This window comes from Neopelma chrysocephalum, unplaced genomic scaffold, assembly GCF_003984885.1.
Source record: "Neopelma chrysocephalum unplaced genomic scaffold, ASM398488v2 Primary Assembly neopelma1_24, whole genome shotgun sequence".
In the NCBI taxonomy this organism is placed as follows: Eukaryota; Metazoa; Chordata; class Aves; order Passeriformes; family Pipridae; genus Neopelma; species Neopelma chrysocephalum.
Window position 1 is genome coordinate 344,521 of NW_020897693.1, and position 17,818 is coordinate 362,338.

Sequence of the window (17,818 nt, forward strand, 5' to 3'; positions counted from 1 at the left end):
AAGTCCCCAGGGAATCAGAGGGTGTCCCGAGCAGGAAGGGATCCACGAGGCTCGTGGAGTCCCACCATGTGTCTGTGTCACCAGCCTGGCTTGTCCCACGCATCCCATCTCCTGGGATGGGGTTTTACCCTGGGATGGGTGTGGACAGATAGCCCTCAAGGATCTGCTGATCCGGATCATCCCTGCCCGTGGCAGGGCGGTGGAACCAGGCTTTCAGCTCCTTCCCACCCACCCCATTCCATGATTCCATGATTCTCAGATCAGTTCCTTGGCTCTGCAAAGGTCTGGTGGTGTTTCCAAAGCCTTTCCACGTCCCTCTCCAGCTCATTCTTCCACCTCCTCTTCCCTGGCAGGCCACGACATTAATGGAGCTCTGGAACCATCCAACATCGACACCAGCATCCTGGAGGAATACATCAGCAAGGAGGACTCTCCGGAGATGTAAGTGCTTCCCTTGCTCCCCAGCGGGAATGGTGTTCCCTGGGGTTTTCTATGGAGAGGCCGTAAATCCTGGAATGGTTTGGGCAGGCAAGGACCTCAAAGCTCAGGGACACCTCCCGCTAGCCCAGGTCCAAGCCCCGTCCGACTGCCAGGGCTGGCGCATCCACAGCTTCTCTGGGAAACCTGTGGAGCAATTTCCAGCCCAGAAATTTGAGGAATCATGTAGGAATCACTGTGCAGCCCCACCCCAAAGTCCTCCTGGAATGCTCTTTGCTCCATTGCCATTCCCAGCTCTTCTTCCTGTCTCTTCCTGGTTTTTTATCTTTGAGTTTTCCCAGTCTCTGTTGTTCCCACTCTTTCATCTCCTGAGGGAACCATTAAGACTTTTCCTTAAAATTGGGAAAACAGGCCCTGGGAGCTCCGATTGAAACCCCGGCACAACATGAGCATGGAGAAGGGAAGGGTCTCCCTGTGTATCCCAGCTCTGGGGAAGAGAGGGGAGCAGACCTGGAGAGCACCTGTGACCAGGGTGGGTGTGGGATTTTTGGCACAGCTTCCCTGAAAGCTGGAGCATGGTGGGCAGATCCCACTGGCTTCACATTCCTTTGTGCTGGTGTCCTGGGAATTTTAAAGCTTCCCAGGTGGATTTTGGCCTCTTCCTTCAGTCCCACTGACCCGCCCCTGTTCGATCCTGGTGCCACCACAGTGCCGATTGTTTGGCTGTTTCCCAGGTATCCCAGAGCTCCTGAATGACTCTGATCCCACATTTTGGGAGGGGAGGGATGGACATGAAATGTCGTTGGCTGAGGTTTTCCCATTCTCTCCCTCAGCTGCTTCCCTGACATTCCCGCTCCATCCGGCTACGCGCACTCCCAGCCCTCCAGCTCCGCCAGCATCACTCCCTCCAGCTCCATCACCAGCACTCCCAATCCCTCCTCCAGCGCTCCCCTCCACCTTCCCCCTGGCAGCAGCCAGCTCCCGATCCGGCATGGTGCTCTGCTGGCCAATCCCTGCGGATCCGGCTACGGAGCTCACCTCAACTGCAACAACAACAACGGGCTGGTGGTGCCCAAGGGCTTCCTGGGCGGGCACTGCCTGAGCAGTGGGGGCCCTCCCATCAAAACGGAGCCCAAGGCTCCCTACGCACCTGGGTAAGCGGGAATGGCGTGCCGGGATGTGGGATTGCTGCTGCTTCGGGCCGGTGGCACCCGGAGGGGCCCGCGGGGCTGTGTCTGGTGTCAGCGTCGCTCCGTGCCGAGTTCTTGCCTTGTGGAAAGGTGGTTTGGGATAAATGGAAGACCTGGAGCTTCCCAAAAGATTTTTGGGAGTATCCCCTGTGTTGTCGTAGAGCTCTGGGAGACTGGGATACCTGTGGTGGGCATCTCCAGGTGGGAAGTGGGAGAACACTGTAGGATTTTTTAAGGAGGAAGAGGATCAGAGTGAACTTGAACAAGACAAAATTCGGTCTCTGGGATGAAAAGGAACCTCCAGGATATTCCCATGACTATCCCAGTGGATAAACTCACCACACTGGGCAGGGACACGTTCTCCTGGTGGCCTGACGTGGGAGATGCTCCATTCCAGAGATGCAAAAGATGGATCTGAGCTGGATGTCTTTGGACAAGCTTGGGATGCAGACCTGGAGAAGAGGAAGAGGATGGGCAGGTTTCAGGATTGCTGGTGGATTCAACTGGATGGTTATTCCCAAGAGGAGGAAAGATGTGGTTCCTGGTCTCTGGGATGGAAGGGAACAACCCCGGGAGAGTAGGATGTGCCTGGTCTCTTCCTGCTCCCACCAGGAACAGGGAAGTGGAAGATGATCTGAAGCTGGACAGGTGAAACCCAGGCGTGTGGCAGAGTATCCATGAGCAGGAAGGGAATAGTCACTCCCAGAGGAGCTCCAGCCTGGATCCTGAGGTGGTGGTGGCCACGAACAGCCAATCCCTGAGCCTTCTCCCGTGGAAATAATGGATGTGAGGGACAGGGAGGCTGGGATGGCCCCAGGACTGGCTCTTCTCCCTCTACCTTGTGCCCTCTAGTGTTGCCAGCAAGCACAGCCTGGGGATTCCCAAATTTGGGAACCTCCAGCACGCTCAGCCTAGGGATGAACGTGGAAAGACCTTCCAGGAAGCAAAAATACTCCACCTTTATTTTATTCCCAGGCCAGGGAGTTTTCCCTTGGCATATGTGGAGCGTAGGGGGAACCAAAAGCCTTGTCATGTCCCTTTTTTCTGGATGCACCTGGAATTCTCCAGAATGTCATGAGTGAGGCTCATACCTTCCTGTCAGAGAAGAAAAACCTCTGGATGCAGCTGAACTGGGTCGGGATGGCAACATTCCTGCAGCATTCCAGAATGACTCTTCCCCACTCTATGAGGCTTTTTCCAGTGGAGAATTGTGGAATATCCTGAGTTCCCTGTGGGAATTCTGCAGTCCACCTTTTCCAGTCTCCAGGATTCCCTGAATTGTGCTGTTCCCTTTTGTTATTGGCCAAAATTTGGCTTGCTGAGGCACAAATCATGAGAAATCCTTAGGGAATACGGGATGAACGCACAGCCAGTGTGGCAAAGAGCCTGAAAAGGGCTGGGATAAAATACTTCAGCCAGGCATAGGAAGAGATCGATGGAAAGGTGCTCCAAGGGAAGCTGGAGGACAAGGGAAGTATGATGAGGGGCTTTTTTGGGATGGCCCTTCCTCATCCCTCTCCAACCGCTTCTTTTACCACTTCCCATGAAGAATCCAATGAATGGATCTTGGGCTCCTCTGGTCCAGGAAGCAAAATCCATCCTGTGGGCTTCCCAGGTCCCCTTGAGCCTCCCATTTCATGGAATCATGGAATTGTTTGGGTGGGAAGGGACCTTAAACACCAGGCAGTTCCAACCCCTGCCGTGGGCTGGGAAACCTTTCACATTGCTCCAAGCCCTATCCAGCCTGGATTTGAACACTTCCAGGGTCGGGAAGAACACTCCATGCACCCCACCTGGTCACTGGCATTCCCATGGGGAAGCACACCTTTCCCTGGGAAGTGGATAAATTTCCATTTGGCTTCTTTTATGTGGAATTCTCATTGTCAGCTCAACAAAATGTCTCTGTTCCCAAAATCCAGGGAAGCACTGGGGGAGCAGTGGCAGTGATGGCAATCCCAGGGTTATTCAGGATTCCCAATGGGATCCTGGAGGGTGCTTTGATCCAACTGGACCTGTTGGTTGTACTGGGAATGACTTTCCCTCCTCTTTTCCCGTTGCTCCGCAGCACTTTGCCGGACTCTCCCCCGGATTCCGGATCCGAAGCGTATTCCCCTCAGCAGGTGAACGGTGAGTGCTGAAAAACAGGGAGGAGGGGGAGGGAAGGGAGAAACTCATAATCCAAACCCCAAATCCAACATCCTCCCCCCTCTTTATTCCGTGAAAGTGGTTGGCTCTGGAATCTTTATCAGCCGGGAGAAAACAGGCGGCTGCTCTACGTGGGGAGATTATCAGTTAGTAAATATCCCTCGGCTTTCGCCCATTGTTCCGCTCCCGGCCTGTGGAAAAGTGGGAGAGGGAGCGGGAGAGGGACCGGGAGACAAGGCAAGGTGGGATTCCAGGGATCCAGGGGGATCTCGGCGGTGTGGCTGCTCCGTGGGCAGGGTGGGATGTGGATCCTGCCCTCATCCTCCTCATCTTGCCCCGTGCCTCGGGAAAAAGGAGTGGGAATGAGGCCCTGACATGGAGCCGGGCTCCAGGAGGGAGACATGGACCCGCCGTTCGCCAGTAAGTTCCTTCCCAGCCCTTCCCTCCCCTCCAGCTCATCCCGAGGGTCTCCTCCTCCAGAAGCCGGGATCCCCTCCAGGGTCATTTCCAGGGAAAGCCACCGAGAGTTGTTTGGTCCCTCTGGTGACCTTCACTTTTCTTCCATGGAAAAAACTCCTTGAGAAGGAAGGAGGGAAGGTTGTCCGGGTTGTCCTGGTCTCCCTTCCCCCTCGGAGCAGCACCCTCTTCCCCAGGCTCCAGCCCAGTCCCCACCGGGAACAGCGCCTGCTCCTGGTTTTTTTTTTTGATGGAAGAGGTCAAGAGTTCTGTTTATCTTGCTAAAAAAAATCCCTGGAATTCCTCCTGGCCCTTCCTTAAATATAACAAAGAGGCCAGGTTGCTCCCCATAAGGAGAGCTGGCAGCTCCGTCTGGGAAGGAGAGGAGGCTCCGGACGGTGCCCACAAAGCTTCCCGAGGGAAGGATCGGATTCCCAGAGATGGTTTCACCCTGGATTTGGGAGTGCATCACTTTCCAAGCCTTGCCTGTCCCTAAGGCAGCTCCGGAAGGAAGGCTGGCCCAGGAATGAGCCTGGAAGGAGGAATCCAGCTCCGTGTGTCTGGGAAAGGGCAGTGAGAGGTCTCTGCAGGAAGCAGAAATCCCTGGAAGGATCCTCATTTCACTTTTCCAGACTTCCCAATGGGAGGAGTTTCCTGATTCCTGGTTGGGTGCTTTGGCCTCGTTAGTCAGTCCCTGCCTGGGTGTCCCGAGGCCAAAGTCCAGAGTCTGGTGGCTCCTGCTTAGGGAAGCAGCCTGGAATGATCCAGCAGATCCTTCTCTGCATTCCCAGAGCCCGTGCCTGGCTTCGTCACTCCCTGGATGTGTTTTCCGTCAGTTTGTCCACACTGGAGTGTGGAGAAACTCTGTCTTGCACTTTAAACACCTGGAAAGTCTCTGTCCCTTCCCACCCCTCAGTTTCCTCATGTCCCAGGGGTCAATCCCACATTCCTGCCGGGATCTTACTATCCTGTGGGGACACCGGAAGGTGCAGGTTGATGCATCCATCAGGGAAAGGCTGGGAACACAGATGGGTTTTGTCCTGGTGAGGAAAAACAGGGACAGAGGCTGGAGAGGGACTTTGGAGTGCCAGGACAAGGGGAAATGGCTTCCCACTGACAGAAGGCAGGGATAAATGGAATACTGGGAAGAAATTCTTCCCTGTGAGGGTGGTGAGGCACTGGAATGGATTTCCTGGGAAGCTGTGGCTGCCCCATCCCTGGAAGTGTCCAAGGCCAGGTTGGATGGGGTTTGGAGCAGCCTGGGCTAGTGGAAGGTGTCCCTGCCCACGGCAGGGAGTGGAATGTGAATACTGAGGTGATGAGGAGCTGGAGAAATGCAGGAAGGCACATGGATTTGCACATCCCTCCACATCCAAACCTTTGTCTTGATGTTGAAATAGTCAAATCCACCCTAACCATGGCATGGTTTTGGTGTCCAGTTCCATACAGAGGGAGGAGAAATGTGGGATCACATTTGAATCTCCCTTTTTATTTATTTAAATTTAGGGATCAAAGTCTCCTCCTGGTTTAAATGGAAATATTTCGAGTCCCTTTCCACAGCTCCTCCCTGGTGACACTGGGCGGGTTCAGGTCATTCCTGTCTCTTCTCTCTCTTGTTGTCCCCACGGCATCAGAGAATCCTGGAACGGTTTGGGTGGGAAGGGGCCTTAAAGCTCATCCCATTCCAGCCCCTGCCATGGGCAGGGACACCTTCCACTGGTCCAGGTTGCTCCAAGCCCCGTCCAACCTGGCTTTGACTTTATTAAGCAAAGTTTAGGTGCTTTTTCTCCAGCTCTGCATTCCCAGGAACAGATTTTGGAGTTGCCAACTTTAGGAGCTTTGCCCCCTGCTGTGTTTCCTTGCTCCTCACAGTTCCTACAGGAATACTGTGCTTGATGGGTTTTCTCTGGGAAGGGAAGTCCAAAGCTAACACAAAAGCTACCTGGCAATTCCTGAGGGAATTCCTGGGGATGTGCTTTCACTGCAGAGCATCCACGGGAGATTTAGCACAGGAATGTTTGTGTCTTCATCATGGAATCATCCGATCCTGGAATGGCTTGGGTTGAGAGGGATCTTAAGGATCATCCAGTTCCAACCCCCCGCCGTGGGCAGGGACACCTCCCACTGGAACAGGCCGCTCCAAGTCTCCTCCAAGCTGGAGATCCAAGAGAACTGGGTCAGTGCTGGATCTGGGATCAGGACACCCCTAACTGTGACTCCTCCTCTCTTTCCAGATCCTCACCTCCTCCGGACCATGACTCCCGAAAACATGTGCCACATGACTCCCCCTTCCCGCCTGGAGCATCCTCCTCCTCCTCCCCCTCCCCCTCCGCCCCCCCACCTCCAGGGTCCCCCCCCGCCTCCGCCACCCCCTCACCCCCTCCAGCCACAGCACAGTTCCCACTTTCCTGGCCTCCAGCGGGACATGTTCCTGAAGGCCGAGCCCCTGATGCCTCCGTATGGGATCGGGCCAGGAATGGCGCCGGCCGAGCTCCACCACGCCCAGCAATCCCAGATGCTGCACCAGCTCCTCCAGCAGCACGGAGCAGAGTAAGGCCCGGGGCTGCTGGGAATGTGGGGATGGGGATGAGGGAATGGGAGCGGGAGGTGGGTGCAGTGTCCAAAGTGTGGAGTGTAACTGGGAGTTGGGTGGTGGGAATAAACAAGAGGAAATCTATGGAAGGAGTCCCTGCCCATGGAAAGGGGTTGGAACTGGATGAGCTTTAAGGTCCCTTCCAACCCAAATCATTCCAGGATTCCATGTGCTGGTTTAGAGGGGATATTGGGAAGAAGATCTTCCCTGTGAGGGCGGTGAGGCCTTGGGATGGATTTCCCAGGGAAGCTGTGGCTGCCTCATCCCTAGAAGTGTCCAAGGCCAGGCTGGAGCAACCCGGTCTATGGAAGGTGTCCCTGCCCATGGAAGGGGGTTGGAACTGGATGATCCTTAAGGTCCCTTCCAACCCAAACCATTCCGGGATTCTGTGGAATTCCGGATGTGGCCCAGGGCTTGGCAGTGTGGGAGAAGGTGGGACAGTGCTGTGGGAATGTTTTTGGGTTGTGTGTGGGATCCTGCCTGTGCCAGTGACGGGCTGTGGAGCTTCCCAGCTCAGCCTTTCCCATGTGTCTCTGCAGGCTCCCAGTGCATCCCGCCAAGAAGCGGAAACACTCCGAGTCCCCCCCCAACACCCTCAATGCCCAGATGCTCAATGGGATGATCAAGCAGGAGCCGGGAATGGGATCAGTGCCGCTCAATCCCGACCGAGTCCAGACTCCTCCCTGGCATCAGCCGGGTGCTCTCTCACCAGGTACCCTCCAATCCCCCTCCTCTTCGTCCTGCTGAATTCCAGTCCTGGATCTGCTGTCCTGGCAGTCAGGAGGAAAACTTCAGGCAGTGCCAGTTGCTCCCTTGGGCTTCCACCCTGCTGGACATTCATTCCAGTGATTAAAGTCAGGATTTTAAGGAATTTTACCTCCCTCCCAATAGGGCTGATCCAGGATAATGACAGTCTGAACGGATCCTACCTGGATCCCAACTTCCAGTCCATCAAGTGGCAGCCACACCAGCAGAACAAGTGGGCAACTCTCTATGATGCCAACTACAAGGAGCTGTGAGTAATCCCTCTGCCTCTGGGAAAACTGGGATTCACATTCCACGTGTCGGTGGTGAGCCACTGGGCTTGGGAATATTGTATTTACCATGTGGGATAAGGATCTCCCCGGATTTGTCCTTGTCCTCTCAGCTGTGCTGTGGGGGGACACTCCCCTCCTCTGTACCTTTCCCATTGGGAAAGTTGCTCCTCCGCACTTTTTATGGATGATTCAGGAATAGCAGAAGGCATTTCAGCCACCACTCAGATCTTGAAAGGTTTTATTGGCAAATCTGGCGTGGTTTGGACCAGCAGGACCTTTTCCCCCTTCCCAGACTTTCCAGGATTTTAAATTTAGAATTGGGAATTCCCAGCCAACACACAGCATGGATGGCTGGAGAGAATCCAGAGCCACTTCAGCACGGCGTGGAAAGGAGTGGAGGAGTGGGAGGGGTTGGTGGGAAAAGGAAGGAGGAAAAGGAGCGAGAAGGGGTTGCAGAAAGCTGGGAAGTGGCAGAGAGGCTGGAAAAGGAAGGCTGGGATCACCAAGGTAGTTGAGTGGTGGGAAGGTGGGCTGGGAATTGAGGGAGAGGAGGGTGGAGGCAGCACGTGGACAAGCACTGGAAAGGAGGAGTGCTGAGGAGAAACCCACTGCAGATCCTCCCTGCATTCCTGGGAGGTGACCAAACGCTGGCAGGCACCAGGATGGCTTCCAGGAACCTCTCCCCGAGCAGTCGGATCCCCCCACCCCATTCCCTCCCAGTTCCCCCTCCTCCTCTTCCTGCCCAGCCAGGGGCTGCTGGGGTCCTGTGGGGAACAGGAGGAGGGAATGCTCCGGTGCCTGTGGATAACCCCCGACTGCGATCCCAGCGTACCTGGACACTGCTGGGAATGGCAGCCAAGGATCCCGGGTGTGGGGGCAGAGTGCAAATCCCAGCTTTCCCTCACACGTCTCCTGCTCATCCAGCCCTTGTCCCAGCTTTCACAGTGGTGGCAGGGCATGGAATTCTCTGTTGGACCCTGTGGCTGTTTCCTCACCCACAGCAGGAGAGGGGAAATTTGGGAAGATGGTTCCTTCTGGTTTCCCTAAAGGAAGTGTCTCCCACCTTTAGGTGGAATATCAGCTGCTCCTGGGAACTTCTGAGCAGCTCCAAAGCCGTCCTGGAGCCCTATCCGTGCTCTCCACTCTGCGGATGGTGGGATGTGGGAAGCTGAGCATCTCCTGCTGATCCCGCCCACACCACATCCCCCAAATCCTGCTTCCATGTGCAGGAATTCCGCTCCCACCTCCTCTGAGCTGCATCTGCACATGTCAGCTCTTATCCTTTGTTTTTCCAGCTGCTCTTTACCCTCTCACCGCTTCCATCTCCCATCCCATCCATCCATTTCCCATCCCAAACATGTCCCAGTAGTCCCGGACAGTTTCCAGGTGTTGCTATCCTAGTTCCAGAAATTCTGCTTGCACACAGGTGGATAGACAGAGACAAATTCCATGATATTTCCTGGACACAGGGAAGTTGCTGGAAAACTGCTACAACCCCAACCCTGCTCTTTGGATCTTGGGATCGCTCCGCTAATCCCTGCTTTTGGGATTTAGGGTGAAAGCCAGAGCAAACCCACTCCTGAGGCTTTGAGGTCCGTCATCCCGTTGTGTAAGGAATAAATTCCTTTGGAGTGACTCCATGGAATTTGAGGGAGCCACGTGGGCTTTGTTGTGGCGCCGGATTGGAGCAGAACTAAGGGGTAAAGGTTGATTGATTCAGTTTTAGGTCCAGTTTTGCTTCTCCATGAGGAGCCAGGTGGCTCCAGGAGAGCTGGATCTACGTCTCTTTTTACATGGAATGTCCCTTATTCTTCTGGAACGGCACTTTTCTGGAATACTCCGTGAGAAACACCAAAAATTTCCTCTTCCCTTCCTCCTGTAATGGGATTTTTTAGGTTGGTTAATCCACATTTAGCAGGTAGGAATTGTCTCCTTCCTTTCTCCTTTTGGGTGTCCTCAGCAGTAGGAAGATCTCTTCCAGATCCATAATTATTCCCACAATTTAGTTTTTCTTGGAGATCATAAAGCCAGGATCAGCTGCTCCTGCTCCAGTTTCTCCTGGAAGTTATTCCCCAGCCTCCATGTGCTGTTTGAGTTCCCCGGGATTCAGGTGCTTTTCATAGCCCAGGAATGTGAATCATCTGAATTATCTGATTTTTCCTCTTCTTGATGCCGAGGAAAGAGTTTGGGAAGGAGGTGAAGGACGTGGGAAACTATCCAGCTTCTTACCAGATTCTCGGGAGTGATTCCAGGGACAACAAATGTAATTCCATGTTAAATGTAATTCCATGTTCTTTTGTACACAAAAAGTGAGGTTCCACAGGGGGATGGGGTAGGGATTAGTTCCATTCCGGGCTCGTGTCTCAGGCTTTGCCAAGGAATCTTGAAGGAGCCACAAATCCCTGGATTAATTTGATGGATAATATATAATTTTTTTTGGCCCTTTGCGCTGATTTTTGTGGGTTTGGATTCGCTGAACCTTCCCAGGGATGAGCTGCTTTCCAGCAGCAGTGTCAAGGAGGCCTGGAACTGGGCAATTCCCTAATTTACTCCTGGGAGAAGGAGTCATTCATCTCCCTGACAGCAGGCTCCGATAAATTCTGGCTCCCTCCTCCCTCTCCCAGGTTTGTTACAGCTTGAGGGAAGGCAGCTGGGAATAGTTCACCCCTCCATGGAAACATCTACATGCTGAGGCCCAGGGCCTTGGAATTCCCAACTGGGAGACCGGGAACGTGCTGTTCTCTTCCCATCAAGAAAACTGGTGCTTTCCATGGGGCTCCCACACAGGCAGCTAATCCCAAGTTTTCTGGCCTTCCACCCCTTGCTTGGGAGAAATGTCTGGATAAACAGCTCCAAACTTGGCCTTGCTGGATCCTGGATCTCAGGGAGGGAATGGAGATCTGTGGGATGTGGTCCAAACCTACTGGATGTGTTTTGGGATAGGTGGCACAGGGTGATGGATCATGGATGTATCCCAGGAAGCTGGAAGGACCACATGAGGTGGATGCACAGGTGGGATTGTGTGGGAGAGATGACAATGGTTCCTCCATCCCGGTGTTTGTATCCTGGAAGTGAAGGAAATCAGGGAACACATGGAATTAGTGAGTGGTCCTTGAATTAGGGGTCTCCCGATACTCTGTTTTAGTTGAGATATTGGGAATTCGGAAGGAAGAAGAGAAATCAGGGATTTTTGTGCCTGGGAGGAACAAATTAAGGAATGTGAGCATCCTGCTCTTGGCCAAGATCCCAATACAATTCCCTGGGGGGAGTTTGTGACCCCTCACTCGGATCAGGAAAAACCTCCTCTCCCATGATCCTGCCCTTCTGTCCTGCCTTAATCTGCCTCTGCCAGTGGGAATGTTTGGGATAAAGCAATCCATTTGACCCCAGACCTTTTGTTCCTGACACTTTGCCCTCTGGCCCCTGTGCTCTCCCTGGAAAATGTTTTGGCTGCTCCCAGGACATGGATTTGTCAGTGGCTGGTGTCATCCCTAATCCCAGGAACTGCTTCTCCCTTGGGATCTCCTGCTTTTCCTTCTCTTACCATCCCATTCCCATCCGGAGAGCCGGGAATACCCTGCCCTTGGAGCAGCTCCTCGGCTCAGCCAGAAGTGATGGAGACCCCTCTGGAAAGCAGCGTCTTCCCTCGCATCAATCCCAGCACATGGATTTGGGGGATGCACCAGCCACAGCCATTGGGAAAACGGGAAAGCCAGTGAATAGGAGCCTCTGGAACGGGATTGTGGAAGATCAGGAATTTCCAGGAGGCAGAGAGGAGGAGGAGCCCTCCTATCTCCCCTCTGTCAGCACATGTTTAGCAGCCATCCATTTGGAAGTTTAGGAAGCATCTGTAGCTTGGAAGTTGGGACAGATCCTTCCTCTCCTTGGCTTTGCCTGTTAAAAACCAGTGGGAATAGCAGTGAACTCAGGAGCCAGGAAATTAACCAGGAGTGGGACGAGCAGAGGGTGCTCAGGCCAGCTCCAGTGAGGAATATCCAGATGGAGAGTCTGGGAGGAGGTCAAGGAATTCCTTTCGTGCCTCTGGGCTGGGGCAGAGCTCTGCTCCCGCTGTCTGCTTTGTGTCCGGAGCAAAGCGCGGCATTCCCAGGTCCCTGGGGTGTAAGGAGGGAGTAGTTACTCATGGCCATTCCAGGATTGCTCCTGGCAGCCTGGAATCACCCTCAGGTCTCATCCGCATTATCGCCTCAAGTGTTCTGGGGGGAGAATGGCTTTATTCCAGAAAAAAGGAAGGAATACCAGGGCAGAATCCCTATTTTCTGCTTCCCAGAGTCTGCCACATTCCTCACTGTCAGTCTGTCCTCCTCCCCTCCGGTTGCTCTGGGCAGAATCCGAAGCAGTCTGGAGGTAGAAGTTGGGAGTGATTTGTTTTTTAGGGAAAAGTGCTCCTTAATTTTTAAGTCTCGTATCCAAGGTTGGGCTGAGCTCCCCCTTTACCTCATCCCTAATTCTTTAATTCAAAACAACGGGATGTGGGTGTTCTGCGGGATGAGAGGCAGCTCCTTCCCCCCCTTTCGAGGGCCCACCAACCCAGGTCTGGGATTTTTGGACGGTGAGGAAAAGGCCACATATTTCCCTCATTCCCATGGAAACCAACCCATTAAGGAGATGTAGATTAAACCTTTCCAGCTGGTGTGTGTCCATGGAGCAGCCAGGACCCCTCCTCCTCTTCCCTCTCTGGATCTGGGAGCTGGAAGCTTTTCTGCAGCCACTGGAGCAGGTGGTGGTGGTTTCCGCGGGAATTTGGGACCCAGGCACATCCTGGTAGCAGGGCTGGCACAGGAGACATCAGGAATGCCACGGGATGTTGGATGCCCCCAGGTCAGCCTGAGCTGCTTCTCCCAGCATTAAAGGGATTCTCCAGGCTTTGGGAAGGCTGTGGAGCTTGGGAACTCCATGTTCCTTCCCAGTGGAAGAACCGTAGGATGGTTTGGGTTGGAAAGGACCTTATGGATCATCCAGTGCCGATCCACGGCCCAGGTTGCTCCAAGCCCCGTCCAACCCGGCCGGGAACACTTCCAGGGATGGGATATCCACAGATTTCCCTGGGAAACCTTTGGATCCCCTCCTGGCCTCACTGCTGCTCCCTTTTCCCAGCCCGATGCTCACGTACCGCGTGGACGCCGACAAGGGATTCAACTTCTCCGTGGGGGACGACGCCTTCGTGTGCCAGAAGAAGAACCACTTCCAGGTCACGGTGTACATTGGAATGCTGGGAGATCCCAAGTATGTGAAGACCCCTGAGGGCCTGAAACCCTTGGAATGCTTCTACCTGAAGCTGCACGGAGTGAAGGTGAGCGGGACCTGAGGGTGAGGGTGAATGGAGCCGGGAAAAGGGGGGGCTTGGAATGCAGCCTCATGTGCTATGTTGTGGAGGAATGTGTGGAACCATGGAATCACTGAGGTTGGAAAAACCCTTTAGGATCTTGAGTCCAACTATTCCCCCAGCACTGCCAAGGCCACCCCAAACCACGTTCCCAGGTGCCACATCCACATGGATTTTAAATGCCTCCAGGAATGAAGACTCCACCTGAGCCTGTTCCAATGACCACCCTTTCCATGAAGGAGTTTTCCCTAATATTCAATCTAAACATCCTCTGAGCCATTGGAATACAGGTCCTAAGATGGGCTCAGTCACTGCCTGGGTGTTTCAGGGCTGGCTCACTCTCACCTCACCTTTGAGGTATATGGAAACTTTGGGAAGATCCTTCCACCCTCGACTTTCCCCCTTCCAAGGACGATTCCCATGTTTGGACAGTGCCCACACTCTGGGTTGTACCAAGTCATGGGAAGGTGGGCAGAGAGCTGGGAAGGAGGAGGTGGGAATGGGAAGGTCTCTGTGCCCTGAGTCACATTCCCAAATCCTTGTCTCCAGCTCGAGGCCTTGAACCAATCCATCAACATCGAGCAGTCGCAGTCGGATCGCAGCAAACGGCCCTTCAACCCTGTCACGTGAGTGTGTCCATGTGGGAACCAGCATCCCGTGTTTCCAGGGAATAACAGCACTAGAAGGTGGGGAAAGGGGCAGAGTTAGAGTCTCACATTCCACTGGGTGGTTGCCACACTCTCCAGTTCTCCCCTGATTTCCTCTCTTCACATTCCCAGCTCTGTGCCCAGTTCACAGCCCTGCTGTGCTGGAGCAGGCCAGGAGATGGCCATTCCCAAAAAACCCTCCTCTCCAGGTTCTGGCTCCGGCCTTTCCACACCTGGTTCCTCAGAGCACCCTCAGGGCATGCGGGAACCTGTTGCAGATCCCAAGGCTGGGCCAGTGTCCCGTAGACTGTTGGGAATGATCCAGTAGAATGAGGGAATGTTGGAAACTAGGGCTCTGCAAGGTGTAGGAAAACTGGGTACCTTCCCACTTTTTGCATGTCCTTAGGTAGAGGAGTGGGAAAAACTAGGCAGCATTCCCAGACAGGCAGCATCCTCACTCATTCCTCTGTTTCCCTTCCCTTCCAGGGTCAACCTGCCCCCGGAGCAGGTCACCAAAGTCACCGTGGGGCGGCTGCACTTCAGCGAGACCACGGCCAACAACATGCGGAAAAAGGGCAAACCCAACCCGGACCAGAGGTGAGGGCTCCGGAATATCCCGAGCCTCCCGTGGATCTGCCTCTTCCTGGCCCGGGAAGTGCGTCCAGAGGGAGGAGGACATGGGGGACAAGGCCTGGATTGGCCATCCTTGGGCATGAGAAGGGTCTCCCCTCTCTGGGAGGAGCACAGCGGGAGGGGATGTTCTGAGCCCACCACGGTGTTCCGAAGGGGATGGAGATCCAGCACTTCCCAGAATGCTTCCCTGACTTTTCTCCCTTCCCAGGTACTTCATGCTGGTGGTGGCCCTGCAGGCACATGCCCAGAACCAGAACTACACGCTGGCCGCCCACATTTCCGAGCGGATCATCGTCCGGGTAAATCCCTGTCCCCTCCCTCCGGTGCCCCACGGTCCTCGGCTGGACCATCTCCCACCTCCCAAAAACCTGTGGATGTGGCACTCGGGGCGGTGCTTTGGTGGTGAACATGGGATGGTTGGACTTGATGATTTTAGAGGGCTTTTCCAGCCTTGATTTCCCACTTCTCCCCCCTTCTCCAAACTCCTCCTGCATTGTTTGTAGCATTCACAGTCCACACCTGGGTTCTGGCTCCAGCCTTTCCGCACCTGGTACCTCAGGGAACCTGTCGCAGACTCCAAGGTTGGAGCAGTGTCCAGTTGGGACTGTTGGGAATTAGGGAAGAGTGCAGCTGGGACTCTGCAGCAGGGACAAGCATTCCAGGTGTAGGAAAACTGGGTACCTTCCCACTCTTTGCATGTCCTAAGGAGGAGGGGCAGGAACAGGTACCATTCCCAGGCTTTCCTGGGGTTTTGCTGGAGCACTCAGCTCCGAGACGTGAAGGCAGGGAATAAAACCCAAACAAAGACCTCAGGATCTGTAGACAAGAAGTCCATGATGGATTATGCAACTTCCAGGATTCCCAGCAGGGAATTGCAGACAGCCCAGCTCAACCTGCAGGTGTGTCACAGAACCCCGTAGGATTTGGGAGGCAGGAGCATCATCCACGTCACTTGGTCACCTGCTGCCCTGGAGCAGTTCTGGGATAACAGCTCTAGGAAGCAAAGATATTCCTTTAGGGAGAGGAGAGGAGCAGGAATAGCCTTGGTTCCTGCAAAAGGAGGCTCTGGCTGGGCCAGCAGGTGAATGCCAAGGCTGCCAGGATGGGCTGGGATCCATTCCCAGATCTATTCCCAGTGTATCCCGGCCCTGCCACTCTGCCTTGTTCTGTCCAAAGCTCTGTGTGGCACCTCCATGACCTTCCTTGTCCTCTCCTGGCTCTGTCCTCCCACCTATCCCATTCCCTGCTGTCCCTCCTGTGGGGCTGGCACGGTAATTCCATGTGCTGCAGGCTGGAGGGAGCACCGGGATCTCACAGACAGCTCATCCCAAAAACCCCCTCCTGTTTCTCAGGTGAACATCCCTAAGATCTCTGCTTCCTAGCGGTCCTTTCCCTGCTTTTTCAGCCCCCGCTTTCCCGTTTTTCCGCAGGCTTCCAACCCGGGCCAGTTTGAGAGCGACAGTGACGTGCTGTGGCAGCGGGCGCAGCTCCCGGACACCGTGTTCCACCACGGCCGCGTCGGCATCAACACGGACCGCCCGGATGAGGCCCTGGTGGTCCATGGCAACGTGAAGGTCATGGGCTCCCTGATGCACCCTTCGGATGTCCGGGTGAAGGAGGACATCCAGGAGGTGAGACCTTGGAAAACAGGGGAGGGTTGGGGTGAAGGGACACCACGGGAAGTGGGAATGTCGTCCTGAGCCTGTTTCAGCTGCTGGTTTCCAGAGAATCCTTATGGATAACCTGAGCTCCTGCGGGAGTCCAGCTCTAGGCCTACAGGAGTTGGACTTAGTGATCCCTATGGGCCCCGTGCAGCTCAGGATATTCCGGATCAGGTGACTGTTGGTCAGATGGGAAGTGCCTTAGAATTCCCTCTGTCCCGGACACAGCCTGTCCACCACGTCCTGGGGAATATTGACTCTTCCAGTGTTAGACAGAACTGGCCAACACAGTCAGAAAACACTTGGAAAAAAGGTGGAAAGCAGTTGGAAAATACATTGAAACAGGCAACTATGGCAGGCACCATGCTGGGCCTTGCCAGAGGGCTCTGCTCTGAATTCCTGTCAGCTGGATTTGCCTGTCCAGAAAAGCGGGATATGTTCACCCCACATATTTTTGGGAACTGCCTCCACTCTGTGTCTGTTTCTGCAATGAGACTCTCTTTCTTCCCGGCTCCCTATCCCAGGAATGTATCTGGTGACCAGAACTGGAGATTAACCCCAATGCTGGTGCTGTTTGTCCCAGTGGCTGCTCCGAGCAAGGCTCCAGTGTCCCACAGGAATTCCCATGAGTTTTCCCAGTGGGTTTTCCTGCTTGGACTCATGGAGATTTAAGAAGCAACTGTCCCTTTAGGAATTCCCTGTGCCTGTTTTTTTCCCAGGTGGACACCACAGAGCAGCTGAAGCGGATCTCCCAGATGCGACTGGTGCACTACAACTACAAACCGGAGTTTGCGGCCACAGTGGGGATGGACAACACCTCTGAGACAGGTATATCCCATGGGAATATGCCTCTAAGGCAGGAATGTCCCACGGGAATACACCTCTGAGGCAGGAATGTCCCATGGGAATTCTCTGCCTTTCGTAGAGGCCGTATCCAGTTCTGCCCCGGGTGTGAGGTGGGCGAGAGGGGCACCTGGGCACCTCTGGAATTAAGGAATCTGATGAAATTCCCTCTTTAGTGAGTGGGAGAGAAGGTGGCACTTCCCACAGGGGAAAGGTTTCTCCAGGTATCCACCTCTCTTTGGGAGTACAGGTGGATCCTACAGCGGGTTGATGATCCCTGTCCATGGAATTTGGGGATAATTAGGTGGGATGGGCCCTTCCCATCCCACCTTGACGCCCCCCTGTGCTCTCTCCATGTGTCCCAAGGTGTCATTGCTCAGGAAGTGAAGGAAATCCTCCCGGAAGCTGTGAAGGACACCGGAGACCTGGTCTTTTCCAATGGGAAGACCCTGGAGAACTTCCTGGTGGTGAACAAGGTTGGTGGCAGCCGGGAGGCTGGTGAACCCAGCCCCAGGAGCTGGATATGGAATTCGGTGCCAGGGAAATGCTCCTGGCACCACCCAGATGAGTTTCAGGCCTGGCTGCAATTCCAGAAGTCAGGAGCAGCCCTAGGTGGGCATTGGACCTGAGCAGGGAGGGAAATCTGGCAGCATCTCCCCCGGGAAGGGCTCCCTGTTGGCAGCTTCCTGCAGGGAGTCTCCCGGTCCTAATCTCCCCTTTCTGGATAAGATAAGGTGCTTATGTCAAGATACCCCAGAGCACCTGGTCTCCTGACCTTTCCCAACCTATTTGCTGCTCTGGGAATGACCTCCCATGCCCCACGTGAATGGG

At 54.5% G+C, this 17,818-nt stretch overlaps 1 protein-coding gene across 6 annotated transcripts in view; it reads left to right on the plus strand.

Moving 5' to 3' along the window:
- Positions 1–17,818, plus strand: part of MYRF (myelin regulatory factor) — a 43,702-nt gene that overhangs the window by 15,856 nt on the left and 10,028 nt on the right. For all 6 annotated transcript variants that reach the window (XM_027699246.1, XM_027699255.1, XM_027699232.1 and 3 more), the window contains exons 2-14: positions 354–441; positions 1,272–1,592; positions 3,694–3,755; positions 6,464–6,779; positions 7,362–7,534; positions 7,714–7,837; positions 12,975–13,170; positions 13,753–13,829; positions 14,337–14,447; positions 14,692–14,782; positions 15,914–16,114; positions 16,864–16,972; positions 17,354–17,463. In XM_027699246.1, the coding sequence (XP_027555047.1) occupies positions 354–441; positions 1,272–1,592; positions 3,694–3,755; positions 6,464–6,779; positions 7,362–7,534; positions 7,714–7,837; positions 12,975–13,170; positions 13,753–13,829; positions 14,337–14,447; positions 14,692–14,782; positions 15,914–16,114; positions 16,864–16,972; positions 17,354–17,463 (1,979 nt within the window). The remainder of the gene's footprint in view (positions 1–353; positions 442–1,271; positions 1,593–3,693; positions 3,756–6,463; positions 6,780–7,361; positions 7,535–7,713; positions 7,838–12,974; positions 13,171–13,752; positions 13,830–14,336; positions 14,448–14,691; positions 14,783–15,913; positions 16,115–16,863; positions 16,973–17,353; positions 17,464–17,818) is intronic.